A 26,665-nucleotide genomic window follows, 5' to 3' on the forward strand; every position below is an offset into this window, starting at 1 on the left:
GCCTCAACCGGTCTTGTTCATCCAACTAACCGTCTCTCTAGGAGGACCCACGATACTAGTGGTAGGATTAGGGGTCCAAAGGGCAGGCTTGACGCCAATGGCGGTCGGGACAGAGGTCAAAGATACCGAGAGATCGTCTCGAAGATTGGGATAGACGCCTTCCTTCGGACGTTTCTATTGACAACTGCGTTGTTTGTTCGCACCAATGGTGAGGGTCAGCGAGCGAACGGCCGGCTGATCCTTCCTTCTTGATCCTCCCTTTCGGGTCATGTTATTGTGCGACGATGCGCGAACCCCCTTTTCCTTTGGTGAATGACGATTCCACATTCAAAATGGGCCTTTCTTTTTGAGATTATCCTCGCACAGCGTTCGCCAGATTGACCAACGCTGAAGGAGGGGGGCGCGTGGAAAGGGGTAACGGAGAAAGAGGCAGGCGCACGAGTGTGCGGGAGCTAACATAGTCACCGTCTACTACTAGCCTACCTGCCTTTCCTCTCGAAAGCCCGGCTCAGCCCAGATCGAGAATGCCCATAGCTCGCCCCCCCTCGTTGTGCGCGCCCAGTTGCCGCTGTGCTGCATGCGGGTGTGGCCAACCCGATCATTCCATGTTTGAGGATCTGTTCGTCCCCGATCCAGGTGCATGCGAAACCCAAGATGGCGGCTAGGAACCCGCTGGCTTCTCTTCGTCCTGGAGATCTGGACAGCTGCCTGGAGCTAACAAAATGGTCCAGCTCAACTTTAATTCTCTACGCTGGCTGGGGGGCTCTTAGCTGATGGTCAGAGGCGAAGATGGGGGTTAGGTGAGTATCGAGCAAAGTCCAGGCCCAGTTTGACGACACAATGCTAATAATGGGCAAATGAGGCTTGAAGGCGCCCGGCTGCAGACGTCAAGGAGGGGATGAATTTAGGCGAACGGTGTAACCTGGCGTCGGAGATAAGACGCCTAGTCCTAGATCTCGACGATGAAGGGGTAGGAGGGGTGTTACTAGGCAGGACCATCTGGCGAAATGTGTGACATTGCGTCGGAGATTGGGCCGGTTGTATCCAGATGTTGGGGTCGAGATGGCTTTGGTGTAAGGACAGAGTCTAGGTCATCGAGGGGGTGGTGACGGCAAGCCCGGAGCGGGCTGGCCAAGGGGCAAAGACTGAACGTTCGGAATGAGGCAAGTGATGATCTTGGGGACCGCTAGTGCGGGCGACACTGGGCATCCGGGGGGGGGGGGGATTGACCGCGATATCTGGCGCGTCATTCTTCGATGAGGGTCTATATTCCCGAAAACAGGTTGATACTCGGATCGTGAGGATGAGCATCTTGCTCGGGCCGGATCTATTGCATGACTCTGGCCGAAGGACACGTTTTGCGATGAAGGAAGGGATCGTCATCTGTCAAAGGGATCTGGGAGAGGGTCATGGAAGTGTTTCTTCTGCTTGCGGTTGTGGTTGATATCGGAGGTTCATGGTCCCGGAAGCGTTCCCGCCCAAGCTCCCTCCCTGGCGGGCCGAAGGCTTCAGTGCTGTCCAGGGCACCGGGGTAAGCTTGTTTTCGAAGCGTTTGACGTTGAAGGCTTGGTAGAAGTCTGGCCCGGTAGAGGGTCGCCATCGCCGGATAGGGAAATCCGTAAAGTCATCCTGTCCTCGTGCCGACGCCTGACATGCTTAGCATACGTATGTATTTCCGCAAACGGATGCGGCTAAATGATTCGAGGCCCAGAACGTCGGGATCTCGTGGCGTGAAACGAATTGCTGGAATGTCCATGTGTTGAGTTGACGGGATGATGGCAGGATTCGTCAGTCCATGAGATTTCCATGCGACGAGACAGAGAAGGTTTATTCCGGTCCGCCCTTCCACGGGGGTCAACCCAGGGTTGCATTTGCCGGGCGGAGATTCGGCGACCCGTGATTGCGGAGTTTGGCGGCCGTGTGGGGCCGCAGCGGGCGGACTTTGGGGCTGGCGGAGTTTGACACATCCAACATCCGCTCCGGACCCTCCGACGTGATCTCACCCAAACTCCGTCATCTCACCGAGCCCCCCAGTACAACGAACTCATGCACTCATCCACCGCGTAAGCTCCAGCCTGCCTACTCACCACACGTGGACTCAGACAGGCCAGATTGTTTCTCATCGAGCGAAGATTGATTTAGTGGAAATCTTTCTTGTCATTCCCACTTTCTCGCCTCCCATCTTCCCCCAGCTTCAGGGCTGGCTGAGCAAATCCCGTCCCTCTTATACAATCAGGTTTACTCAATAGTCGCCTCAAGAATCTCAGTCTCCGCCTCAAAAGCGGAACAGGACACACAAGGCACAAAGAGCCATGTCCGCAACCGATCCCAAGATGGGCGGCGATGCGGATGCCGCGGATAAGTCGCGGCAGAAGAGCTGCAACGCCTGCGTACGGAGCAAGCGCCGCTGCGACAAGCGGACACCGCGCTGCACCCGCTGCTCAGAGAAGAACTTCGCCTGCGTCTACCAGAACCTGCCCCCGGCCGGCGGTGGTCCTGCCGAGGGTGCGGCAGCAGCAAAGGCTGCCACAGTAAGCGATGCCCAGGATGATCCGCTGCAGGCCATGGACCTCGAGGACGGTAGCAGTGACCATCTCCCGCCGCCGCCGCATCCTTTTGATTTCAACACGCTCGGCGGGAGCTCTTCATCGACATCACCCACCTATGTCAATGGCACACTGGTGATGGACGAGCCCACTGACAGCAGCGCGACGACGTCGTCGTTGAACTTGGATCCCAACATGCCGAATTTCGATTTCAACTCGGTCATGGACTTTTTGAACGCAGACCCGGCCCAGGGCGGTGAGATGCAGGTCTGGGAGACGCCGCAGTTCCCCCAGCTCTCCAAAAGTCTCGCGCCCGAACTGCCGTACATGGGTTCCGTATGTTGTGGTATGGAGAGGGACGACATTCTGGTAAGCAACCCAACTCTTCTTCATCGCTCAACCCCCCCTCTTCCTCTCATCTCATCCATCACCACGCATCACCACATCCTACCCCGACCCACAAGCACCCCTTCTCATCCCCTTTCGAAACCCCCTTCTCACCGTATGATATCCGTCATTACATGCCAGCCCCATCCCTGACCAAGAGAAACTCAGTGCATGTCGCAGGGAGACTTCCAGCCATGGCAGATCCACGAGCCCGACTCGCGCATCGGTTACATGGTGTCCTACCTCACAAACATGCACACGACCTTCGCCCAGACGAAGCAGACCCCCTTCCTCCACCGGCACCTCTACCGCGGCATTCACGCCACGCCGCGGCCCCTCCTCGCCGCCTACACGGCCATCTCCGCCTACGCGGGCCGCACCAACGCCAACAAGGGCTGGGCCATCCGCGCCATCTGCGAGGGCGCCGCCGAGGTGCTCAAATCCGCCAAGGACCCGGCCGCGAGCGCGGCGATGACGGGGCATGAGAAGCTCGCGCGCACGCAGGCGCTGTGGCTGCTGCAGACGATTCGCTGTTTTGACGGGGATGTGGCGATGAGAGCGCAAGGGGAGAGGGATATGGAGGTGCTGAAGCGGTGGTTGAAGGAGTTGGAGGGGCTGAGGGACAACCTTGACGATGTGCACCTGCTGGATGATCTTGCCCTCAGACAGCGGCCGCCTCGGTCGTGGGAAGTGTGGGTGTTTAATGAGTGTGTGAGGAGGACGGTGCTGATGGGTCATATCTTCACCTCGTTGTTTGAGATTCTGAAGGCGGCTGGCGAGAGTGGTAAGTTTTCCCACCTCATGTTGCCCCCTTTCCGTTGCCCTATGAGCCGCATCAATATCGCCTCTCAATGCATCCGAGTTTCGGTGTTCCGAGCTGACCGACGAAACCAGAACCGGACGTCACCAACTGGCTGGCACCTCACCGGTGGACCTTCTCCAGATCATTATGGGAAGCCCAGTCATCACCTGCCTTCTTCTCGTCGTGGCGGGAGAAGCCGCTGTTCATGGTCAACAGCTTTTTTGTGCAGGAGGTTGCCAAGGTGGCGAGGCCGTTCGACGTGGACGAGTTTGCGAGGTTATTTCTTACTGTGTAAGTTGACTGCTTTGGGACGGAGGATGTCGCAGACTGAGTTGTTGTCTGTGTGCTAACAAGGATTGTGGTGCAGAAACTTTGGTGTTGAGGAGACGAAGCATTTCATGCTGGAGGTCTGAACCAAGCATTCGCAAGCTGCGGAGGTGGTTAAAAAGGTTTCCGGGTCGCCAAGGCTTGTGAAGAATGCATCTCGAACGCTAGCTCTGCCTGATACAAGCAGGTCTGTTGCGACGAGGCTCTGTCATGGGATTCACCTACAAGCATGAGCCGATCCTTCTCATCGCCGGGCGTTTAGAATAGAAGATGCAGCGCATGAAAGAGCGGGGGCAGGTAAAGAGGTACGACGAAACGACATTCTTCTTAAGCATGGCCCGGTATGAGTTCAGATTTAGCAGCTATAGGTTGTCCAGCTATTTCCAATGGCTGACAGGTGAAGGCGACGTCGGGATGGCAACGACCCTCCTGGAAGCACCTAATACCCTGCAGCATTCTGCGGAAGCTCAGGGGGCCTGTAATCAAGATCACCGAGATATCTCCCGCCGATGAACGGCGCTACTGAGATTAAGGAGGATTTCATCGTCTCGGATGCACCCTCCTAGGGATCAGGCAGTGTGCATTTGAGCTGAGGTTTAGCAAGGCAGGCCTGGCGTTAACCAAAATGGTTGTTTGGCTCTGGTTCATCAATGCACAAGATCGTTTGGTATGGCTTGATCTTATGTACTTCCAGTGTGTGTTAGATTGCTGCCGACGAATCCATGGCTACTCCAAGTACAAGCTCTGCTGCATCGCTGTTCACTCTTACCCTCGTTTCTCCTATCCTTTCAACCGAAGTATGTATTAGTGCATCCAGCAGAAGATCTTTTGGATTGGGCATTGTGCAGGCTTAAGGAGCAAACAGCAGGAGTCGAGATGACTGAGGGCTCTGACGAAGCTTCAGTCCTTGCTACGTTCTCTTTGATCACATTTACTTAAGGTCCATCTCCGAAGACACTAAAAATGCGCGCTTCCAATCGTATCTCAATGACTTGCCAGGGCCACATGGAAGATAGCATTTCACGAAATCAAGTCGACGAGCTTAAGTCGGCCAAGTCTTCGTCTCAAATTTCCTCAGTCCGACCTTTCATGGTCGAGAGTTCATCTGATAGCCTGGATCAAACCTTGCCCGTGCGGACCGTCCCGATATCTGCGAAGTTAGGCCCGCGACAATTCAAACTCAATCACCACGCAGCATAAAATAGTCAACGGGAGTTTTCGATTATCTTGAGTATCAATGTGCATGTCACCAACCTCTGCCTGCAATCAATAACATACACGGGGCCGCCGTTAAGAGGTACAAATGAGACCCTTTTGTCAACTACCTAGGCTGATTTTATCAATCTGTCGGGGACATCTAGCCAACCCCCCTTTCAATGAGATGCCATAACTCCAGACGCCGGAATCTCTTTGGAACAACCAGATATTGCGTTTTCCGTCGTTTTGTATCTGTTTTCCGTATCATACGAGCAAAATTCCATTGACACAGCCGTCGTTTTCGGGACAGTAAAAAGGTCAGCTAATAATCAATCTGGAGAATCACCATCGTGAAGAAATGAAGAAAAGAAAGAAGAACCGAAGAAAAGAAAGACGAAAATTGAGCAGAACCTACTTGTTCGTTACCTGCGCGTATTTTGACCAAGCGATCTTGCCAGAAGCTGTCGTAACTCCCAATTCAGAGATGTTGACTGGATTCTGAGGTCAGTTGAGGATTTCCAACCAATTTCAGGAACCATACCCTCGATGATTGTTCCTTTAGTAAGAACTCCGAGAGAAGTGTATAAAGGCGCATTCGGGTTCTTCTTCACCGACAGGATGGGAAGTTTGACGGTGACATTAAGCTTAGGATGGACAACATGGGCATATTTGTAGCGCTGCGCAGTGGAAGGCATGTCAGCTGTATCTGTCGACAGATTGAGTTTGAAGGAATTGAAAACTGACCAGACCCATAGGGCGAATGAATCTCTCGGCTTTCGGGTTGGCGCGGGTGAAGTTCTGTCCAACGAAGGTAGGTTTGGTGATCTGTGGTTGTGGTCAGTGGATGCTAACATCGATACGCAGGAATGCCGCGCATCATAGGAAATGAGAGCCCATCGCCCCCAAATCGAATAAGGCAGCTCGCTGAGTCACTAACCATCCTCTTCCATTGCTTCTGGTGCGTTTTCTTTCCTGTTCCTACAACTTTAAACATCTCCTCTTCAGAAATGCCGCGGACCTTTGGCAACTGGACTTTTCTTAGTTCTGGACCGTACCGACGGTTTGGTAGGCTCTAACTCACGGGAACGGCAAACTAGAGTATTGTTAGCATAAAGAACCAGCCATAAAACATTTCTGGGGCCTCCTTACTCTCGCTGCCTTCTCAGCACGCTTGTTCTTGATCTGCGAAGAGATGGCCTTGGCATTCTCTGGGTTGTTGCGGTCGAGCAGGTAGGCGGGCATGGGCTCGCTGGGCTCCTTCTCGTTGTTCGTCTTGACATTGCGCTCCTCGTGGGCCTTGATCTGCTTGCGCATCTGGATCTTCTCCTTTCTTCTGCTCTCGGCGTGAAGCTTAGCGCGGAGGCCACGGAGGTTCTGGGCATCCTTCGAGGCCTTGTGTCCCTCTCTTGCCTCCTTCTTTCTCTTCCTCTCCTCGTAATCGAGACGGCGACCATGCTGCTTCCTCCAGCGCTCCATGTACCTATATTATGTCAGGGAATGCCAGGTGTTTCGGTTGTGTGAAGGATTCCGTACTCGTTCTACGGAGGGCTTGTTAGCATAGCCGGACTGAGGCGATAGTGTCTAGTAACTTACCTGAGGCATCTTGAGGGGTCTGCGCTCGAGAGCGACTTCGAAATGCTTGTTTTGCGGTACGAAGACGTAAAAAGTGTCGGTGCGACGGTGGTGATGATAGTTCGTCAACAGAGCCGCCAGGCGTTGACGATGCAGGCAAGTGGCGGGTCGCGAAGAAAAAAACGCCAGTACTTCTCTTATCGATAAGAAAGCTCGGACTGTCGAAAAAGTTGCGGCGGGCGGGGGCCTGCCCGCCAAAAGCGGGAGTGGATCAATGCTTAATCCGAGCGCAGCTGGGGGACCTCACTAGGAACCTACCTTCCTAGAACTTTTTTGAGCTTCACGACGGCTGGGTCCAATCGCGCATAACGTCAGAAGCCATTGGAAATCCCCCGCCGGGTCCAATTCACCACGCCGAACATTCTCAAAATGAGTCGATCCCTGTTGCGCTCCGTCTTGGAGTTTAGGACACCCGTCACCCGCCTCCCGCCTACATTCCTCCTCCCGATTCAAGCTAGGAGATTCAACTCTACGGCGCCGATCATCGAGCCCCAGAACACATCCGTCGCCGAAGATGCCCCCGCCGCGGCTGCTCCCTCAGGTGCCGTTGCCGCCGAGCCTTCAATAGCCCAGAAATCCGTTGCGGCGCAAAAGCCAACGACCCCGTCAGGACCCATTTCTGAACAAGTAAAGGCGGTTCTACCATTCCTGGCCGCCCAGCCAAGCCACTACATTACCTTCCACATCCACGGACGCCCCTACCTCGTCACGCCAGGCGACAGCGTCCGCCTCCCGTTCAAGATGCCTGGTGTCGTACCCGGCGACGTCCTCCGTCTCAACCGAGCGTCCATCATCGGTAGCAGAGACTACACCCTCAAGGGCGCGCCATTCATCGACGAGCGGCTTTACGAGTGCAGAGCTGTGGTGACGGGTACTGAAAGTGAGCCCATGCGGTTCAAGGAAAAGACGAAGAGGAGGCAGAGGAAGGTGAAGACGGTCAAGAGCAAGCACCGCTACACGACACTGGCTATTAGCGAGTTGAAGATCAACAGCTCGGAAGAGATTGAGGTATAGGCGGCCCGGGGTTTTCCAAACCGAGAGGTATTGGATTGTTGTTCGAGTACTACGAACGGGTGTATAAAACACACAGGGTCGCATGATTCTCTGTACCAATGTCTCCATATCGGGACTGTATCAATAGACAAACAAATTTCACGAGTGAGCGAAGTCGGGCATGGATATGTAATTAAAACGAGTGCCATAAGGCTCGAACTTGAATTTGAAGCGGGCGGGGAGTCCGTCGCTGTCTCGAATGAAGTAATCTGCCGTAACTGGAGGTCGCTGCCTCTGAGGTAATAACGAAAACAAGGTAATGGGATAAACGTGCGGCGCAAACAGCCGAATAAGAATTAAAGCAAGACGCCCCAGAAACTCCGAGCTATGAATGTTTTCCGTCATCATGATCCAAAGTGAAGTTGCCAAATGACGCCCTTTTCATACAACTTTCCAACATTAACGCCCATACGCTCTCATGATCTATTCGTGGCTTTTCTGACACTGGCCCAGTATGCTGATGGCCAAACCGACATGACCTCGGCCTCGGTCGGCATGCGTTCTCGACATCTCGTGACGACGCTCTGGATGATTCTACCAAGGAGTTCCTCATCGATTGGGAGTGCCTTCTCGCTAAGCTCATTAGGGTAAAGGAAGGGATCGGTCTCGTGGAGGAGTTCCTCGCAGGTCGGCCGCATGTGAACATCGCGGTTCAAGCACCTCCTCAAGGTTCTTATCAATGAGGGGGGTACAGGCATGCCGCCCATCCCCCTTGAAGGGAACTCGATATTGTGGTCCCAGTTGATAATGGCTTGGCATCTTGCCATCTGGTTGGCAATGTGACCAAATGGGGCGATTCCGTACACAAGCTGGTAGAGAATGCAGCCAAGTGACCAGACATCGCTGGGCTTGCCCACCTTCATCAGCTTGGGTCGACCAGGAACACGCCCACCTCGGGGCGCGTTGAAGTCCAAGAGTGATTCAGGAGACATGTAGTTCGGTGTGCCGACTTGCGTTTCGCGATGCACATTGACGGTTTCGTCTGTCTGAATGGCATTGGCGATGCCGAAGTCGATCAGCTTCAAGCGACCCTTGACGAGGACAAAGTTGGCAGGCTTGAGATCGGAGTGCACGATCTCGCATTGGTGGACGGCTTGAATACATTCAAGCATCTCTTGCCAATAGAAACGGACGAAAACCGGATCGAACTTGGCGGCCTCAGGGTTTTGTCGACTTCGGATGAGGGTGTTGAGATCCAACTCGCCCATCTCCATGAGCTGATGCTAGGTTAGTTGTGTTCGCGTAGCACATGACGAGCTCACTCACCAGAGTTAGCACTCTCTTCTCATCATTCATTTCATAGTCGTATAGATTGATGACTCGGTCGACACCGTTGAGTTTGCGCAGCAAGTCGATCTCGCCTCGATAACCCCTGATCTGGCCTTCATCTGCATTCTCCAGCGAGACTCTCTTCAAAGCAAACATTGCTCCGTTTTCGGCAGTAACGCGGTAGACCTTAGCGCTACCGCCACGGCCCAAACAGTCGAGCCTTGCATACGACTTCCCATTCACACGGAGGATGTTTCGCTTTTGCCTTCCCTGAGTGGTAGTAGCTGCTCCTGCGGAAGTGGTTGCAGCATCTAGGACAGACATCTTTGGTGGTGGTGGCGGCGCCGGCCTGCGAGGGGTGTTGTTCGCAAGCGAAGACAGTGGTTTCCGGTCAGGAGAAGCAGCAGGTTGTTGACGGGCTACTTCAGTGTTGGCGGAACGTCTCGGGACCTTCTCTTCCTTCTCAACGAGGAGGCTGACTGCGGGCTTGGAGCTTCTGAGGATTGAAGGAATTTCGTTCTCCTGGTCGTGGGCAGATGGTACCTGAGGCCGAGTTGCCGGCAACTTGTAGTGAATCTCCTCCGGCTCTTCTCTCTCCTGGGGTGATTGTCGCGCAGATGCGACCGGCTCTGCGTAAGACGTCGGTCGTCTGTGACCTGGTCTTGAAGGATCGCTCAGAGCCACCGGGCTCCCTGATGCAAGTTGCCTGCCGTTTCCATAAAATGATGAGGCAAGGTCATTGTCGGCCTCACGGCCCTGGCGATCATACTCATTACTTGACATCAAGCCATCGCCCTCAACCTCGCCATTGCCTTCGGCCTCCTCCTCACTCTGACGTCTACGACCACGTCGTGCCGGACCACTGAGGAAGCTTCCTGGAACCTTGCCGACGCGCTTGACACGCATGGAGCCTTGCAGTGCTAGGTTATCCTCCGGCTTGACGTTCCTTCCGACGGTAGAAGGGTGGCGCGAGACACTTCCAGGGTTGATACCAGCGGCATGTCGGCCGGCAGTTACTGGCTCCTCGGAATGCTCCTGCTCGAAATGCGACCCAGACCGGCGCGAATGACCAGTCGAGCTGTTAAGTCGACTTCTGTTGCCCGATGAGCCGGCGGCAATGCGGACAACTCGGACTCCTTGAGCAGGAGTGTTGACGTCCTGGGGCGGTTCTGGCTTCTCATCGGAAGACTGTTCACGGCTTTCTGGCCGACTCCTTGAGCGAGGGCGTTGGTTGGTGGATCGCGACAGTGATGTTGATCGTCGCTTCGTGGGTCCCATCTGGCTTAGACTCTTGGGTGTTGTGCTGAGTCTGACGACTCTCTTGCGCACGGGACTTGTCTCGCGGCTTCTCATGGGTGATGAGGGTTTTGATGATCTCGTCTCATGTGCTTGCGCACTTCCGGACCTGAGGGATCTTCTCTCTTCTGTAGCAGATGTCGTCGACGCAGCAAGGTTGCTTGCGCGACGGCGCGTTCGTGGCGGGGATGGTGCACGCTCAGGTTGGGCGGAGCCGCCATCGTTAAGGAGTGCCTTGGTGAGAGCGCTGAGCTTCATAGGGACCGGAATCTCATCGTCGGAGCTATCGTGCATGGCGTACTGTTGCGAATCCGCCTTCCTAGACAGAGCAGGTGCAGCAGCTGTCGCGTGAACAGGGTTTGATTCGGTTCGGCCCAAGTGCGGGCGCGAGGGCAGTCGACGGAGGCCTTGTCTCTGCGAAGGTCGTCGTGACAATCCGGTGCCAGCGGTACCCATCGGGGTGGGCGAAGCTGTCGACATGTCCATTTTTTCCGGTCGAGGTGGTTGGGGGTGGAGGTTTGTTTTGCAGGTGTGAGCAATGTAGGTAATCGAGCAATTCGGCGCGTCCCTTCCACGTCTCGGAGACTGACCACTTGCCGCCGCAAAAGCGATTGTTTCTGTCGAGTAAGGGATATTTTACGTGTCAATGGTGCCCATGATCCAAAGGATTGAAAATGGAGGAAAGATTAGTTTATGCGGCGCGTCATTAGCATCTTGTAATGCTGGGGGGGTTGTGTCGGTTCCTTGTCGAATTCAACGACGTTCCCAGTATTTGAGGCTAACAGGGGTCGGCCAATGAGAGGGCAGGTTCGGCAGACTAAGTTGTCCGGGCAACTGGCTGGCAGAGCTTAGGGTGGGACGCGAGGCGGCACGTTCCCCTGTTCGTCGCATGAAATTTGCACATCAGATTCCGGCCCTATGCCTGAGGCAGACGCATACTGGAGTGAGCGACGGTGCGAACCGGCATGGCCAAAGCTTCCATTCAAATCGCTTAGAGACGCGCGCACTCGAGATCCATTAGACGCCTTACGGACCCAATGCCCCGCATGTAGGAGGATGAGGGTGCATGTATTCTTGCTGCAAGACGCCGCGCCTGTACTGCAGGACGGTGGAAGGAGCGCAATGTCCCAAACGGCAACAGATGGTAGAAATTTCACGATCACGGGGGAGAATCGTTTTCAAAGAAGCAGCGAGCTTTTCAATTGTCCGAAAACAGCCGGTTTCCCTACACAAATGTGCGTCGAAGTCCAACCCAAGAGTTCCCCCATGCGAATGACATGCGAAAATGTCGGCCAGATGTTGCTGCGTGACTTCTTTGATGAGGTCGGGGCACTCGGCCGGTCATCAGCGTCGTGAGAAGGGTATTTAGTCGAAGAGACCGAAGCCCATGTCGTCGTCGGACTCCTCCTTCTCCTCCTCCTTGGGAGCCTCGGCCTCAGCCTCAGCAGCACCGCCAGCAGCGGCACCGCCAGCGGCGGGAGCAGCACCAGCGCCACCAGAGGGGACGGAGGCGAGCTTGGAAGAACCCTCAGAGATCAGCTGTGTGGAAGTCAGCACGCATGTTCACAGAAGTAAGGCAATTGTCATGCCGGGAGAAAACTGACCTCGTTGATGTCCTTGCCCTCGAGCTCAGAGATGAGCTTGTTGAGGCGCTCGTCATCGGCCTCAATGCCGACGGACTCAAGGACAGCCTTGACGTCCTTGGCAGAGGGGGAGGTGTTGCCACCGAGGCCGAGGAGAAGGTAAGCGGCGAGGTGCTTCATTTTGATAGTGGTATTTCTGGATCAGAGAGCAAGGTCAGCCAAGAGTCCTCGAGATATTCGCAAGCGGCGGAGGATGCGACAGGCATTACCGGCAGTGACAACGTCGGCGAGGGAGCAGTGCAGCGGGGAGTAGGACTCACAGTTTCTTGAAGAGAACACGAGAGGTCAATCAATTTAACCGCAAGTTGGGCGGAGACTGAATCTTCGAGTCCTAAGAGGATAGTTGGCGGTGGTTGTCTCTTCGGGAAGTTGGTTGCGAAAAAAAAAAGTTTCGCCTTTTGTCACGGCTGTGGGCGAATATTAGACCCTAACAGGCGTTTAGGGCCGGGGGCCAGCGCCCGATGCTGAGTGGCTGGCCGTCTGTGGCGGGGCAGCTCACCAGCCACCTGCCCGTCAGCTCCCCTGGGAGTCCACCTAAGTGCACGGGACCCTGCCATCTTCCAGTGGGAATCGCGATAAATGACGAGAACCTGGAAGCTCGGCACTCCCGGAACCGGAGCCACTGCTTCTTCCGAAAGCCTGGAAGTCCAGGCTGGTAATAAGGCAGAGGCACAGTGCTGGAAGTACCACTGATTCCCACCCCCAGGCCAGCAGATATAAACTTGCCAACTCCAACGCCACTTCCTTTTGTTTCCCCCGAAACCCAACTTTCGACTTTCCCGACAATCAGACGCCCGTTGCGTGTCCTCCGCGACCATCGCCTCATTTTTCGCGATTTTTCCACCCGCGACTCCCACGATTTCGGCCGACGTTCAGGCTCGCGTCTCTCCAAGTCTTTGGGGGCACTGGGCTCGCTGAATCGCAGAAAACTTGGGGTTCTCGCACTTTCCATACTGATGACTCAAGCCTCTGCCTAATGCATCCTGACGGCTGCTTCAAGCAATCTAGACCCTTGCTTGACGATACTTGGCTGTAATAGACCGTCAACATGCCGGTAAGTTCAATGGGCACGCGACCTCCTGCGATTTCCGCTTCGCAGAAACTCATTTGGCCGACGAACGCTCACCCCCTCTCCCAGATCGGAGATCTTCTCGCCCAAATAAGTGGCGATAAGTCACAGAGCACCTCTCCGGCGCCGACACGACCGGCCATCGCTGCCGCCCCGAAACGAAAAGCAGACGATGATTTGCGCAGTACCGTTTCAAATAAGACGCCGCGAACCAGCACCACCGCGCCCAGTTCGTCATCAGCTTCGAAGCCCGCTAGCGCCCCGAGACCCGCTTCGCGACCGGCGGAAAAGGCGACGACCATTACCGGCTACCGAGGCAGCGCAGCCCGACCCTCAGATCGAACATCATCAACACCCAAACCCCTGGGCAATGGCACATCATCAGCGAAGCCCAGCACCTCCAGTGCGCGACCCCTAAACGGGTCTGGTGCATCGAGGCCCACCTCCACTCTGCCCAGCCGACCATCACCCGCCCCTCCAAAGGATGGTGCAGCCCCGAAAAAGGGGTCTTTTGCTGAGATTTTGGCGCGTGCCAAGAAGGCTCAAGAATCGATGGGCCAAGTCGGAAAAATTCAACACAAGCCTGTTGAGAAGGTTCTCACCAAGAAAGAACGTGAGGATTTGGCGTTACAGGCAAAAAAGGATGCAAAGGCGGCAGCGGCCAAGGGCGGAGCTGCGAGACAACCGTCAAAGTTCCAGGGCACGTCCAGGCCATCCTCAGGTGCCCCGGCACGCAACGGGGCTGGTACCAACGGGTCCTCCAGGAATGGCGCGCCTGACCGAGCAAAGGACCCTCGAGCTGCAGCAAAGGCACGCGCTGCTGAGGAGGAGCAGGAAAAGAAGCTCAAAAAGGCAGCCGTGGCGACCACAGGATACACTGGCACTGCCCGCCCGAGACCCGGTGCAACCTCAACGAAGAAGAAGCCAACTCCCGGCGGTGCCCTCCTCAATAGTCGCCCTGCACCACGCTATGGCGGCTCCGCGAGAAGGTCTCGCTACGAAGACGAGGAAGACGAAGAACTCGACGACTTCATCGAGTATGATGACGAAGAAGACGATGCTGGTCCCCGTTACACCTACGACTCGGACGGCTCTTCAGACATGGAGGCCGGCATGGACGACGTATGGGAGGAAGAGCAGATGGCAGAGCGTGTAGCTCGCAGAGAGGATCTCGAGCAGGAGAAGCTCGAGAAGCGACTCAAGGCTGAGAAGGAAGAGCGTAAGCGCAAGTTCTACGAGCAGCAGCGTGGACGGCGTTAGTCACGAGCCCCGGCGCTTCAGACGGTATCACAGGGGAACAGGAACCTGGGCACTAAGGGCATTTGCACCGGTAGGCGCGGCGCGGCAGCATCACATTAGCGACGGCGTTACTGTATTTGTTTTGTCATCATTGGGTTAGGGAATTACTCACGGCACACACGGCCGACTTCATTTGGCGGTTTTCACCTTGCTTTCTTCTTTCGAGAGAAAGGTATAAACATGCCACGCGCGCAAGATGATACCTCAGGGGCCAACAAACATTAGCCTAATATTATTACGTCTGTGCCAGTTACTGGTCAGAAACAAGCTTAAGGTCCCAGGGGGAGGATTGGTGCTGAAATACCTGACAGAATGCCGAGAACTTGGCGGCTCTGTAACAGGAGAGTCCCTAGCAAGAATCACGTAATGCGTTTGCCCGTTTGATAGGAAAAGTAGATTGTCTTACGTAGTCAGGTTATTGGGTAGTCAGAAATAACCTATTGTTAAACCACAGGGCCACGTCGTCTTGGTGATGTTGCTCAAACGTTATGTAATCCTTGTATCAATCTATGGGAGCCCCAGTGCCATAATCCATGGGGTATCAAATCTACCCGTTCCATCGCATGATCCCATCCCCCAACGCCAGCTTTCCAATGTTGCCCAAGATTCCACAAGATACCTGCTGTGAGCCAGTGACCGGAGCTACTAAGCTCCGCTCTTCCGCAACTGATAACTCCGATACGTGATGTTGAACCAGGCTGGCGACGAACGACTGCGGCAGTAGGTCATCCGGTCCGCACGTCGTTTGTTGTTACACGCGATCTATGACCGCAAACTTTGCGCCCTGTAAGCCTTTTGGCTAACAAGGGAAGAAAAATAAAGCCAGAAATGCAACCGTCCATGTTGATGGCAAGCAAAGATGGGGAAAGAAGGTATAAGAAGGCGGCAGGAAGAAATTCTGTCACCTGATTTGTGCCTCCTGTTTAACACCCGAGTGGGAAAAGGAACAAACAAATGCAAATGTTGCTGGTGTTGCGGCTGCAAATTGCTTTTCAAGGATAACTTCTCCGCGGAGGCGAGAGACCCTGGAGGAACACTGCCGCCCACCAAACTCTGGCGGACGAGGGACGGGTTCTCTACTGTGACAAGCGGCGCACAACTGCTCAGCGTCTTGACCAGGCCCATGTGTCTCAATAGTAGTCAGGGGCTCTGCAATCCTATGGTAGATCTTCCGACTTGAGACCTGAGTTCCCATATCCACTCAGATTCCAGCCTTTGTATCGAACTGTAGAACCGCCGCTGCCAGAGAGTGAGGAGGGAGGAGGATTGTGTGGAGGGAGCCCATTGTGATGCTTCATGGGCGGTGGTGGGAGTGAGGCTGGTGCAGCTGGCAGGCTGCTTTTCTGGCCAACGGGAGCATGATGGCCGTTCGTACCGTTGGATGTGCTCTGCTCTTCATCCTTCATAAGGCCCTTTTCTCGCAGATACTGGATTGACTGGAGAACCGTCAAATCCTCTTGGTCCTTGTCGTTGAGGATCAAGCGCTGCTGGATGGTAAGTGCCCCGTTGTTCGCTTCCCGCTCTTTCATGGCCGCCTCTCTGACAGCGGGATCGTGGACGAAACGGCACTTGCCCTTCTTGCCACACGTACCTCCCGTCGAGTAGTACTTGCAGTGTTTCGTAACATCTGCCTTCTTAGCTGGCGGGGGTGGTGGGGGGGCTTGCTGAGCACGACTAGACGCGACTTCTGGCTCGTCGTCTTCAGACTTAATTTCAACGGGGGAGCTGTCTCTCATCTCATCACCCTCGTCCTGCTGTTCACGCTTGCGTTTGATGGACGACTCCACCTTTTCTAGCTGTTTTCTCAGCTTGATAGCGAGGTATTCTTCCTTCTCTAGAGCGGCAGCAAACTTGTGGCTGCTTCCGTGTGCCACCTCGGCAGACTTCTTTGCCTTAACTCGTGCGGCCGTGGGGAAGCGCTTCTTCCGCTCGGCGATATAGGCAGCAACATCAGTGACCCTACGCATTCCATTAGCGGACCATTAGCTTGTTGTTTATTTCCCACTCACTGTAAAGCATCGGCGCCGATCAGCTTGCGAAGAGTCTCCTCTTCCATCTCATCGTCTTCAGAGTCCGAGTCTTGGCCTGGCGTAAGACCCAACGTGTTGGTCTTGCGCTTCTTCTTCTTACCAGAAGCGGCGTTGTTGTCATGCTTGTGGAACCCTCCATCTTGACGATTATTATGATGATTTCCTTGCTGGCGGTGACGGCTTCTATCGTTGCCGTGTTGGAGGCCTCCACGGCCTCGCGTGTTGTTCCCGCGGAATCCACCTCGTCCACGACCGCCATGTCCATCATGCTTGTAGTGTGGCTCGTGTGTTGGGCCGGAAGCATGAGGAGCAGGCGGCGGAGCGTGGTAGGGATACTGGGTAGGAGGCGCGTACGAAACCGGCTGGGCGCGAGGGTCTCCGTACGGTTGACCATATCCACCATTCACTTGATGCTGGATCCCTTCGTTGCCGTATGCCGCAGGCGCTGGTGTACTCATGTTGGGAGCTCGCGAGCCACCTCGATCGTTGCCGTATCCGCCGCGGCCGCGGCCGCCACTGTAATGGTTCTGAGCGTGTTGATCATGACCAGACCATTGTTGGGGGGCACTGTATGGTGCAGGATGTTGGTAAGGTTGCCCATACTGTTGCTGCTGGGGAGGCCCGTATCCTGGCTGGTGAGGAGGCGGTTGGGCATGTTGAGGATGGGAGTAAACTTGGGGAGCGTAATTGGGATGGTAGTTGGAGCTGGATAAGGGAGCAGGAGCGTGGGCGCCATGCTGAGGCGTAGGATGGGCGTGATCGTGGTGCCACTGCTGCTGGGGAGGATAACTGCCGCCCGTGGGCTGACCTGCGTACGCAGGGCTGTGTTGGGGATAGGGCTGCTGGCGACCGTACTCGTACTGAGGCTGAGGAGCAGGCGGGTATTCGGGACGACCGCCAGACGTATAACCACCACGGCCACCTCGGCCGGGAGGAGCACCACCTCCTCTAGGGTGTTGTTGATAGGGGCCGCCGTGATGACCGTATCCAGGATGGCTCGCTTGTGCCGCCTGGGGAGGAGGTGGCGGCGGGCCGTAGTTGTAGCCGGACATCTTGGCTCGGCAACGTTGAAGCTCGTGTCTCGAAGGCTCGGCTCGGGTCTTCTCCGTTGTGATATTTACGGGATGTTCGATGATAGAAGGAGACAGGTCGACCAAGAGACTTGATGGCTCCGTACCAGATTGCTTCTTTCGAAGGTGAGCGCTTGCGATCGTATGCAGGGAGGAAGGGGGCAAAAGGGTGATGAGGTGCAAATAGATATCAAAGAATGAATCTTTTCTGGCAGCAGGAGGACAACCTCGGAACAAGACACCTCGCAAGGATGGAATGCAAAAAGAAGGAAGCGCGAGGCGGGAGACGCAGCTTGATGCAGACTGCAGGTTCCCTGACGCGAAGCTGAAGCAGAAGGTGGAGCCCAGCAACTTTCTTCCTTTCTGCGGGCAGAGTTCCAGGCTCTGTCCTGGCTCAGGGATGTGGTTTCGGTGGCCGCAATAACTGTTCTAGCGGGTCGAGTAACCTTGGGAGTGTCTTATGGCTGCCTTGGGGGCGCTTTGGTCCGCTGAGCCGACCCTTGGCTAGGCCAGAACCAGAGGGCGGTGTGATAGCGGATGTCTTTTCCAGCCAGGCGCCCCGCGATTTTGCCGATTTTGCGATTTCATAGAGGGCCAGCGACTCACCTGAAATTCCTTCCTTGAAAGGCGCTTTCGCTTCTAATTGAGCCCTCCTACGAGACGACGATTTGAGGGTCTCCATTTTTCAATTTTGTCTTTTTAATCGTCCAGCGGCCCTTATCGCGAGCAAATAATTGCCCAACATGTTCATCCTAGTAGGTTTCGATCCTGCAATTTTCACTTGGATGTATCACTAACACGGCCGCAGACCAAAATCGCCGATCTAGTCGAGATCGCACCAGAGGATTTCCGCAAGAAGAGCGGTACCGCAATTGAGGACAATATCAACGCAAAGTACGCGAACAAGGTTATCCAAAAGATTGGCCTCTGCATATGTCTCTATGACCTCCTCTGGACCTCAGAAGGACTCATCGGCCACGGCACCGGCCTCGTCAACGTCAACGGTATGTGAGAAATGTGCTCGGGAAGAGCGCATGCCTAACGTTCTTCTAGTTGAATTTAGAATGATCGTCTTCAGACCGTTCAAGGGCGAGGTCATGATTGGCAGGATCAGGAGTTCTACGCCAGCCGGCATCAACCTGAGAACCGACTTTTTCGACGACATTTTTATCCCCTTCGATGAGCTCCCCGAGGGTGCCGAATAGTGAGTGAAAGTCACTCATGATATCAAAGCCCAGTCTGGACTAACTTGTTCCAGCAACCACTCGGAGCAATTGTGGATCTGGAATATTGAAGGCGACAGACTCTTCTATGACAACCACGAAATGGTCAGATTCCAAGTTATTGACGAGGAGTGGCACGACCAGACGCCTGCGGGGCCAAGTCAAGGAGAGGAGGCCGCCCCGCCAAAGCCACCATACAAGGTGAAGGGCACGATGGCGATGGAAGGTCTCGGCGTGTGTCTCTGGTGGGATGGTCAGGGCAGCGAGTAGTACTTGGGCGGTCCTTGATTATCTCACAGGCGATGCATTGATTATTTTACGGGAAGAAGATAAAGACCTGGAAGGCGCATGGGCGGCACGGATATGTACATTGTTCTACAATTCTATAACTTGATACCCGAGAGCAGTCTTTGCTCCACATCATCCAGAACTGAGTAGTGGTCAACGACGGCAATGTTCTCGGCCTCGCCCTTGAACTGCTTGTCGGGGTCAACACCGGGCCCAAACATCTGGGGGGCGCCCTGGGCACCTCCCATCTGTCCCATTTGCTGGGCCATCTGGTTGGCGGCTGCTTCACGTCAGTATCCCACTTTTTAGGAGCCCTTATCGAGACTAGCTTACCATTGTCACTTCCCAGAATGAAGTTGAAGACAGATTGTAAACCAAAGATGCAGAGGAAGTACCAGCTGATGCTAGACATCCATCGGGGATCCATGTCCTTGGTCGCGACACCAGCCTGGAGCATGCTCTTGAACTTGATGGTGAGCGGGAACGGCAGCTTCATGATGACGTATCCGCTGAAGAAGGCGTTGATCCAGCTCATGATCAGCGTATTGGGGATAATCATCGCCATGTTGTTCTTCATCATGCCCATCATGCCGTCCATCGCACCCGGGTCCGTGAGCGGGTTCGCGGGGGGTTGGCCCTTGCGATCGGGGTCCTTGAGGTAAGCACCAGACTCATACGCAGCAACAAGCGTGTCACGGCGCGCCTCGAATGACTTCTTCGACAGGACGTGGTGGTTCGTTCGCACGCCGACGCCATGCATCATGGCGCGTTGCTCGCGGAGAGCAGGCTTGTCGAGCTTCTTGGGCGGGGTGGCGAGCATGACCGAGGCATAGTGTCGCAGAATACCAGTCAAGATCATGACCACGGTAATCGGGAACAAGATCCAGTAACTATTGCGTTGCTTCGATTAGTCCCTACATGCCGAATGAACAATTGGCGGTAGATACGTACAACAACTGGGGATCCCGATGGATCGTCTGCACCGGAACCTGGGCCATGGCGGACGTGATTGACTCGGAGCGCCGGGCAGGATGATTCGAAAAGATTGTGATGACGCTTGTCGTTCCAATTACGGCCTGGCGGTTGCGAGCTGATGGTCGACGTTGCATCATCTTGGTGGAGAGCTCCTGTCGGAAAAAGAGTTTTGGCGGGGCTCCGAAAGACCACCTTCCACTTTCACTTTTCGACAATGGATTCACGCAGGGGTCCAAGCTGTCCTAGCTCCGAAAGCCAGGCTGGAGGTTACAAGACATAAAACGAACCCAAATCCCATGCCCGCCATACCACGAAGCAGCGGACACTGGAACCGGATCACTCTACCCCGCGCGCAATTATTACCAAAATGTCGTCCTCAGAAAGAATAACGGTCCACAACTTGGCCGGTACGTTTCTGCCATTTTTCGTGCATCTTTGTCGCATCCGCACTAACAGCTTACCCCAGATCTCAAGAACACCTCGGACGATGCGCTCCCCAACTACCTCAACTCCCTCAAGTTCACCCAGTCCCACACCTTGACCGATGTCCGTCTGGGCCTCGGCTGGGGCGCGTTCCTGATCGCCGCCGCTTGCTTTGGCTGGGATTACAAGTTCGGCTTCGACGCGACCAAGTACTGCACTGCGGCCGCCGTGGTCGTCTACTCGATCCTGAACGGCGCTCTGACGCTATGGATCTGGCTCAAGGAGGCGGGCACCGTATACGAGGGCACATCGCCGTCGGGTGAAAAGGTAAGTGCCAGCGTCATCTCCATCTGCAGCGTCGGATCCTTGTCTACGAACCCAATGACTTACACCAGCTGGGACAGATCAACATTGCAACCTCAACAAAGAAGAATGTACCAATTTACAACATGAAGATCACCATCACACCCAAGAACGGCGCAAGCAAGACTCTCGAGCTTGCGAAGCCCTTTAACCAATGGTTCGACTCTCAGGGCCACTTCGTCGCTTCGCCATTCCAGGAGATCCTCGCTACCAACATCCCCACCATTGGCAAGCTTGATCCTAAGCGCGTTCAGTCCACCTCCCAAACCTACTCTGCCGACGTTCTCGACGCTCTGTACGCCGAGAGCACCGCGACGGGTAGCGGAAGCGGCGCCGAGGCAGCGGCCAAAGGATCTAGCAAGCGACGCAAGGCGTAGATAGTCGTTCGGCTCTAGTCAGGGATTCGCTCTACACTTCTTAAATGCTGAATCGTCTTGTAAAGTAACCAAGGGCTTTGAGAGGGGCAAAAAGCATGCGATTTTATTTCCATCGTTCCGCAGCTGTGCAAACAGCGTTGGATGACCCTGATCTCATTATATCTGGTTCTAATCTAAGTGTGATTTAAGCCCCTGAACGCCTCGCCATGCCGGCATCCCCTCAATGACAATGTCTATATGCATATCCAGGTTGCGCCGTACACGCGTCTTTTCCAGCAGAACCCGCCCGCTTATCCAAATTACACATCCGGTCTCTTCTTATTTGACCTCTGCCCAAGCCGCACGTGCAACAAGAGCAGCCTTCCGAACCTCCCGCACTCGATCACCCGATGACTGCGACAGTACGCGACGGACATGTGCCGCAGAGTCAAGCAGATGACGGTCCTCGAACTGGGGAGGCAAAAGACCCAGGAGACGGACGACGAGATATCGGCATTGCGCCTGGCTGATGTCCGAATGGTCGAACGGCATATACCCGGCCGGCATCCACGCTGAATCCTCGCTCTGGGAGCCGCCTCGGGTGTAAATAGAGATGCAAGCCTCGATGATGCTCTTAAGGAAAGGCTTGATGCGTTCAGGCGATCTCTGGGCGATTTCCTCCAAGACCTTGAGACCTGCTTGCACATCTCCACCAGAGGGCAGGTAGCGGACAGCGCAAAGCACGAGTCTCACCAGATCCTCTGTATCGTCCTCGTAGATGTTGAAGGGGAGATGCTTGACAGCAGCAAGAACAGCAATACTATAGTTTGCAGCCACCAGCATGTCCTCGGAACTATTGGAACCAGCGGGCCAAGCCTTTGCCAGCATGGGCTTGATCAACTCGAAGTAAGCCCTCTGAAGCCACAAAGGTTTGGCTTGTCCATAGTACTCCTTTGCCAGACAGCCATAAGGAGAGAAAATGATCTCAAAGTTGCGGGCAAGAATGTGGCCAGTCTCCTTGTTGGCAGGGCCGAGTTGGATAGCCGAAAGAACCTGTTTAAAGGCATTACCTGTGTACCTTCGAAGAACACCCGCAGTGATAGCATAGACAGGCCTTGCCAGGTTAGCCCGCGCCTGAGCCGGGGTTTCTCCTGGGATCCTCTTTGCCTCGTGCTCAAGGAAGCCAGTTTCGTTCTCCGATTCCTCTGACAGACTTCCATCGCCAACAACAAACTTCATCTGTTGCTCAATCATTGCCACTATCTCGCTCAGCTTCTCGACTGGATACTTGTTGGCAAGAATCGTCAGGATATGAGCGACAATGTGGCGTGAACGAGGAGAAGCTGAATGATCGCGGGACAGTAGACCTGCAATTAGAATCTGGTGGGCTGTTCCTCTCTCGACCTGGGACGTCTCAGTGCACCGTTTTCCAAAAGAAACTCGGAATAAACTTACCAAGCGTTGAATAGCTGTGGGATGCAAGGGCTGAACAATACCCAACGAGAGTACAACAGCACGGCCTTGACTGAAGCCACTAATAGGAAATTTGGGGGGATCGCGCATGCTGTAAGATTTTGCTGGGCTGACAGTTCGCAACATGGCATCTCGCAACTGAGCATTGGCCCAGGGGTGTGCATGAGTAGGGTCGCTGTGCAAGTATTCGTCATCGCCGCGGAAGAGAGTTACAACCTCTTCATTGAGGAGCAGCGCAGTCTGCTCCAGTTCATTCATTTCCCGAATGACAAAGGAGGCCATGGTGCTGATATAATGCAGATAACAGTCCTCAAAGTTGCGCGCGTCAGGGTCCTTGTTCACAAAATCGGTACTTAGCTCAAGGGACAGCTCAGTGTCATCCGCGTAGCTGACGATCCTCGTCGCCCTTCTGTAGAGTTGTCGTACCACAAACAAACTGATCAGAGTAAAATCTCCATGGAGCTCATCGCTAGCGTTCTCCAGAGGTTGTTCTTTGCTGTCAACATCCATAGCGTCAACAGCAGCAACCGAATCGGAACTCTCGCCATCAACACGGGGCAGCTGGGGGTATCGAGCTGCTACATAGTTGACCCACGTCTCGGGGTGGAAGCGCTTATCTTTGAAGTTGAGGGCGCTGGATCGGGGAACGAGTGCATGGATAGCATCTCTGTAGTATCTCATCGTCATCTGAATCCCAGATGCGAATACTGACCAAACCTGGGGAGGTGCCTTGATGTCAAGCATAGACTGCAGGTTCTTCAACAGTACACCGAGTAGAAGGATGTAATTGCCGAACTTGTTTGCTTTGCTGGGTACCTGAGAGCAGCTGATGAAAGCTAGCTTAGGAATGATCTGCTCAAGAGTTCCGATCAAGCCAGTGGCCGACGTCTCAGGAGAAGCAAGATACGGCTCGCATACTCTGAAGCTGTCCTCGACCAGTTTTTCCAGAGCTGGCGGGTAAGCTGTGGTTGCCTTCTGGAGAGCAAGCACCGCTTCGTCGGCTATATTAGCCTGAAGCTCGTCTGTAGCGTATCTCTCTGGCGCCTTGAGGATCACACTTGCTAGATCATCGCAAATCTCGGACAGAGTGGCCTCTGGAAGCATAGGCTGTGTGGACAATTCTGTCTGAGCGGCGCGCTGGCATACCATGAGGCCCATACCCTTGATAGCTTGCTGTCCGATGGCGGTTTCTTCCTTCTGTGCACCGTCTTGGATTGCTTGTTGAAAGGGAGGCAGATATGCCTGTTTGTAGAGGGGTGCAAGCATCGGCTCTGTTGCCTTGAAAGCAGCTGCGTCGTCAACGGACAGTTCCGCCCCGCCACCGATAAGAGCTTGTCTCAATTCAAGGAGAGAATTGAGCAAAATCAACAGATTTTTGGTGTGTTCGGGTGACTTCGTGTGACGAAGATTGTCCTTGACATGGGTGATGGAGGGAGCGATCATAAGAGCAAACGCTGAGGGCTTCGCGCTGTGCACGCTGATAAGCAGTTTGCCTGAAGCTGCCGTGTATATCGGGTTGGCGAGGTCTTCCAAGCAGTCTCGCTGGACGGTCAGGGCGAAGTCTCTCAGCTCGTCACCTGAGAGTCTCTTGGCAATGGTACGAATGACCTCGAGCGTAGCGTTGATCGTGTCCTCAATTTCTCCGTTGCGTACCTCGTACTTCAGACTGCCCCAGATCTTCTCAACGAAGGGCGTAATTCCTTGCTGGACATGCTCATACTTCATCAGGCAGGCGGTCAGCGTTTTGAGAATATCAACCTATGTCACTGTCAGTTTAGCACGGTCGCACTCCCGAAATGGCTACTCGCCTTGACATTCACAGTCACACTATCTCCTTGATCGAGCCTTCCAATTAGATACGGGATCGCCTTGCTTGCGACCCGATGGTGCGCAGAGAAACATTCTCGCAGTGCAGACTTGAGGTCATCTGCGGTGATACCAGATGGATGTTGCGATGCTCTCAGTGAGATTGGGAAATATGCTGAAAAAATGCCGAAAATCTCGTCCACGAGCTCTTGTGCAGGGGAATAGTCGGCAAGGAATGTCTTGAGGATCTTGAACCAGATCATCAAGCATTTAGGATCTCTCTCGTTGCGGCAAAGCTGTAGGAAGTCCGTTATGAAGCCGGTAGTAGCGCCGTGCTGGTACTGCAACTCGCTTGCAACATCGGGGTTGGTGACGAGATGGTCCAAGAGTTCATACACCGTGGCGCGAGTCTCTGCAACCTGATTTTTGAAGTCATCACCGAGACTGCAAATACTCTGAATGATGTCGTTCCCTTTGGAGGGCTGAAATGCCTTCATACTGGTCGTTCGGTCGAGTGCTTTGGCGGCTGGCATAATGCCTGCTTTGTGATCGACCTTGAACATGCTGCCAAAGAATGCAACAAGGAGATTCACTGCAATGACTGGTCAATGGAGATTCCCATTGTAAGAGCAATATCATTCACCTTGATCTGCCTTCAGAAAGCCGGGGTCCAAATGTTCCAATGTCCCTGCCAGGAAGCCAAGGGCTAAACCAGGGTTAGTATTGGCCTACAGCGTACTACCGGGACGAGGGCCTTCACCTTTGGAGCGGGCAATGATGTCGCCACTTGACTCTCCATCCTCGCTGTCTTCCATTTGGTCGGCATTGGCATTGGGCATCCACGGCCTGATGGACTCAACCCATCTCGCCACAGGATTGCTGGGTCTAGGTGCTGATTGTATTGCTAGAATCAGGGATCAGCACTCTGCCTGTCTAGGGGCCTTGGGTCTCAACGTCTGATAGGACTTACCTGAAGATGCTTCCTTGGTGATCGATGCATGTCTCTTGAGGTCGTCGCTGAGGACATACTCTAGTGCCAATTTCCTGAAATCTGCCATGATACCCAGCCTCTTCAGGCACTGTGTTGTTTGCGATGATGTCTTTTTCGAAGGCCCTAAGAGCAAGTGTATGGCTGAAATGTTCAAGTTGTGTCTCTGCTGATGTTTTTTGTAGTTGAAGAAGGGAAGTTGGTTGGGGAAAAAGTGAATAGTGAGATTGGGCCGTTGGAATCAAAATCAGAAGTTGCGATGCGCACCCGCACTTGGCTATGAAGTACACCCCGCACCTGCTCAAAATGGTGGCCGCTTTCAGGGGTTAGATACAAAACTTCAGATCTCTTCCATCTGATGATCTAGAATAGACGAGGTAGGAAGGCGCGGGTAGGACTTTTCAGTGCACCAACAGGAAGGCTTCAAAACTTTTTCGTCAACTGATACTAACTTCACTTCACTGGCCGGCTTTCGGTGACAGGCTGTGAGATAATTACTCAGATGAGATGGTGGTGGGGGATATGCTTTGGGCAAGCGGTGTGTCTCTTATCAGGCTTATCGCGGCCTGGAGGAACCAATGTCCGATGACGGTGACTGTCCAGGATTAGCATGCCTCCTTCTAGTCCTTCGTTTTCCGGGATTTCTTGAGGTTTGACGTTGAGAGTGTACTGTGATGATATCACTGATTTACATGAAGTAAAAAGAATTATCCAAATATCATCTACCATCGTAGAATCTCTAAACAATCTTGATAGCCTTTCATTTTCAAGTTGGAAATGAACAATTGTGACATTGCGCTAGACCTGATTGGGCGGTCAGTCTATGGAGGGGTAAATTTCAGCGCAGGGGCCGCGGGGTCCTGCGCCAGCAGAGAAAAAAAATTTGGAGGTCGAAGTCGGAGCCAGTGCCACTCCAAAATACTCATAGCCGTTCACGGTCATTTTACGGAACCATCTTTTTTCTCACTTCAACCGCGCCAATTCTGTCTTCTGGCCTCAAATCCTGGATCTGTGCCTCTCATTTCCTGTTCAATCCGCAGACCTCCCGCGCTTCTAGGCAGTCAGTTTCCCCTTTCCTCATTCATCTTACCCCAATAATGCGGCATCGCGGGGTCCAAGATGGTGGGGCTTTCAAGACGGCAGTACTAAT

The 26,665-nt window shown here is 54.2% G+C and overlaps 11 protein-coding genes across 11 annotated transcripts; 5 read left to right on the forward strand and 6 right to left on the reverse strand.

Moving 5' to 3' along the window:
• Nucleotides 1-2,312: 2,312 nt before the first annotated feature.
• On the forward strand, nucleotides 2,313-4,148 carry COL26b_004315 (uncharacterized protein; the record flags this gene model as incomplete). The annotated part of the gene is made up of 4 exons (XM_053177193.1): nucleotides 2,313-2,915; nucleotides 3,114-3,717; nucleotides 3,828-4,026; nucleotides 4,103-4,148. 4 exons carry the CDS (start codon nucleotides 2,313-2,315, stop codon nucleotides 4,146-4,148), a joined length of 1,452 nt encoding a protein of 483 aa, XP_053038789.1.
• A 1,522-nt stretch (nucleotides 4,149-5,670) lies between these two features.
• Nucleotides 5,671-6,735, reverse strand: NSA2_1 (Ribosome biogenesis protein; the record flags this gene model as incomplete). Its single annotated transcript, XM_053177194.1, has 6 exons — nucleotides 5,671-5,750; nucleotides 5,801-5,936; nucleotides 6,004-6,084; nucleotides 6,197-6,286; nucleotides 6,341-6,352; nucleotides 6,409-6,735. The coding sequence occupies 6 exons, from the start codon at nucleotides 6,733-6,735 to the stop codon at nucleotides 5,671-5,673; spliced, it is 726 nt and encodes a 241-aa protein (XP_053038790.1).
• Nucleotides 6,736-7,260: 525 nt separating this feature from the next.
• Nucleotides 7,261-7,905, forward strand: COL26b_004317 (uncharacterized protein; the record flags this gene model as incomplete). The annotated part of the gene is made up of 1 exon (XM_053177195.1): nucleotides 7,261-7,905. One exon carries the CDS (start codon nucleotides 7,261-7,263, stop codon nucleotides 7,903-7,905), a length of 645 nt encoding a protein of 214 aa, XP_053038791.1.
• Nucleotides 7,906-8,360: 455 nt separating this feature from the next.
• On the reverse strand, nucleotides 8,361-10,995 carry COL26b_004318 (uncharacterized protein; the record flags this gene model as incomplete). Its single annotated transcript, XM_053177196.1, has 2 exons — nucleotides 8,361-9,161; nucleotides 9,211-10,995. 2 exons carry the CDS (start codon nucleotides 10,993-10,995, stop codon nucleotides 8,361-8,363), a joined length of 2,586 nt encoding a protein of 861 aa, XP_053038792.1.
• An 879-nt stretch (nucleotides 10,996-11,874) lies between these two features.
• On the reverse strand, nucleotides 11,875-12,272 carry ALTA5 (60S acidic ribosomal protein P2; the record flags this gene model as incomplete). The annotated part of the gene is made up of 2 exons (XM_053177197.1): nucleotides 11,875-12,048; nucleotides 12,114-12,272. 2 exons carry the CDS (start codon nucleotides 12,270-12,272, stop codon nucleotides 11,875-11,877), a joined length of 333 nt encoding a protein of 110 aa, XP_053038793.1.
• A 928-nt stretch (nucleotides 12,273-13,200) lies between these two features.
• Nucleotides 13,201-14,481, forward strand: COL26b_004320 (uncharacterized protein; the record flags this gene model as incomplete). Its single annotated transcript, XM_053177198.1, has 2 exons — nucleotides 13,201-13,206; nucleotides 13,291-14,481. The coding sequence occupies 2 exons, from the start codon at nucleotides 13,201-13,203 to the stop codon at nucleotides 14,479-14,481; spliced, it is 1,197 nt and encodes a 398-aa protein (XP_053038794.1).
• A 1,196-nt stretch (nucleotides 14,482-15,677) lies between these two features.
• COL26b_004321 (uncharacterized protein) lies at nucleotides 15,678-17,602 on the reverse strand (the record flags this gene model as incomplete). Its single annotated transcript, XM_053177199.1, has 2 exons — nucleotides 15,678-16,479; nucleotides 16,530-17,602. 2 exons carry the CDS (start codon nucleotides 17,600-17,602, stop codon nucleotides 15,678-15,680), a joined length of 1,875 nt encoding a protein of 624 aa, XP_053038795.1.
• A 761-nt stretch (nucleotides 17,603-18,363) lies between these two features.
• COL26b_004322 (uncharacterized protein) lies at nucleotides 18,364-19,113 on the forward strand (the record flags this gene model as incomplete). Its single annotated transcript, XM_053177200.1, has 4 exons — nucleotides 18,364-18,375; nucleotides 18,429-18,624; nucleotides 18,674-18,824; nucleotides 18,879-19,113. 4 exons carry the CDS (start codon nucleotides 18,364-18,366, stop codon nucleotides 19,111-19,113), a joined length of 594 nt encoding a protein of 197 aa, XP_053038796.1.
• Nucleotides 19,114-19,226: 113 nt separating this feature from the next.
• COL26b_004323 (uncharacterized protein) lies at nucleotides 19,227-20,129 on the reverse strand (the record flags this gene model as incomplete). The annotated part of the gene is made up of 3 exons (XM_053177201.1): nucleotides 19,227-19,411; nucleotides 19,465-20,021; nucleotides 20,083-20,129. 3 exons carry the CDS (start codon nucleotides 20,127-20,129, stop codon nucleotides 19,227-19,229), a joined length of 789 nt encoding a protein of 262 aa, XP_053038797.1.
• A 344-nt stretch (nucleotides 20,130-20,473) lies between these two features.
• COL26b_004324 (uncharacterized protein) lies at nucleotides 20,474-21,269 on the forward strand (the record flags this gene model as incomplete). Its single annotated transcript, XM_053177202.1, has 3 exons — nucleotides 20,474-20,513; nucleotides 20,573-20,856; nucleotides 20,925-21,269. 3 exons carry the CDS (start codon nucleotides 20,474-20,476, stop codon nucleotides 21,267-21,269), a joined length of 669 nt encoding a protein of 222 aa, XP_053038798.1.
• A 318-nt stretch (nucleotides 21,270-21,587) lies between these two features.
• COL26b_004325 (uncharacterized protein) lies at nucleotides 21,588-25,585 on the reverse strand (the record flags this gene model as incomplete). The annotated part of the gene is made up of 6 exons (XM_053177203.1): nucleotides 21,588-22,652; nucleotides 22,704-24,479; nucleotides 24,542-25,119; nucleotides 25,171-25,233; nucleotides 25,288-25,431; nucleotides 25,498-25,585. 6 exons carry the CDS (start codon nucleotides 25,583-25,585, stop codon nucleotides 21,588-21,590), a joined length of 3,714 nt encoding a protein of 1,237 aa, XP_053038799.1.
• Nucleotides 25,586-26,665: the final 1,080 nt, after the last annotated feature.

The sequence above is a fragment of the Colletotrichum chrysophilum genome (genome assembly GCF_026319265.1).
Source record: "Colletotrichum chrysophilum strain AFK26 chromosome Unknown scaffold_26, whole genome shotgun sequence".
NCBI lineage: Eukaryota > Fungi > Ascomycota > Sordariomycetes > Glomerellales > Glomerellaceae > Colletotrichum > Colletotrichum chrysophilum.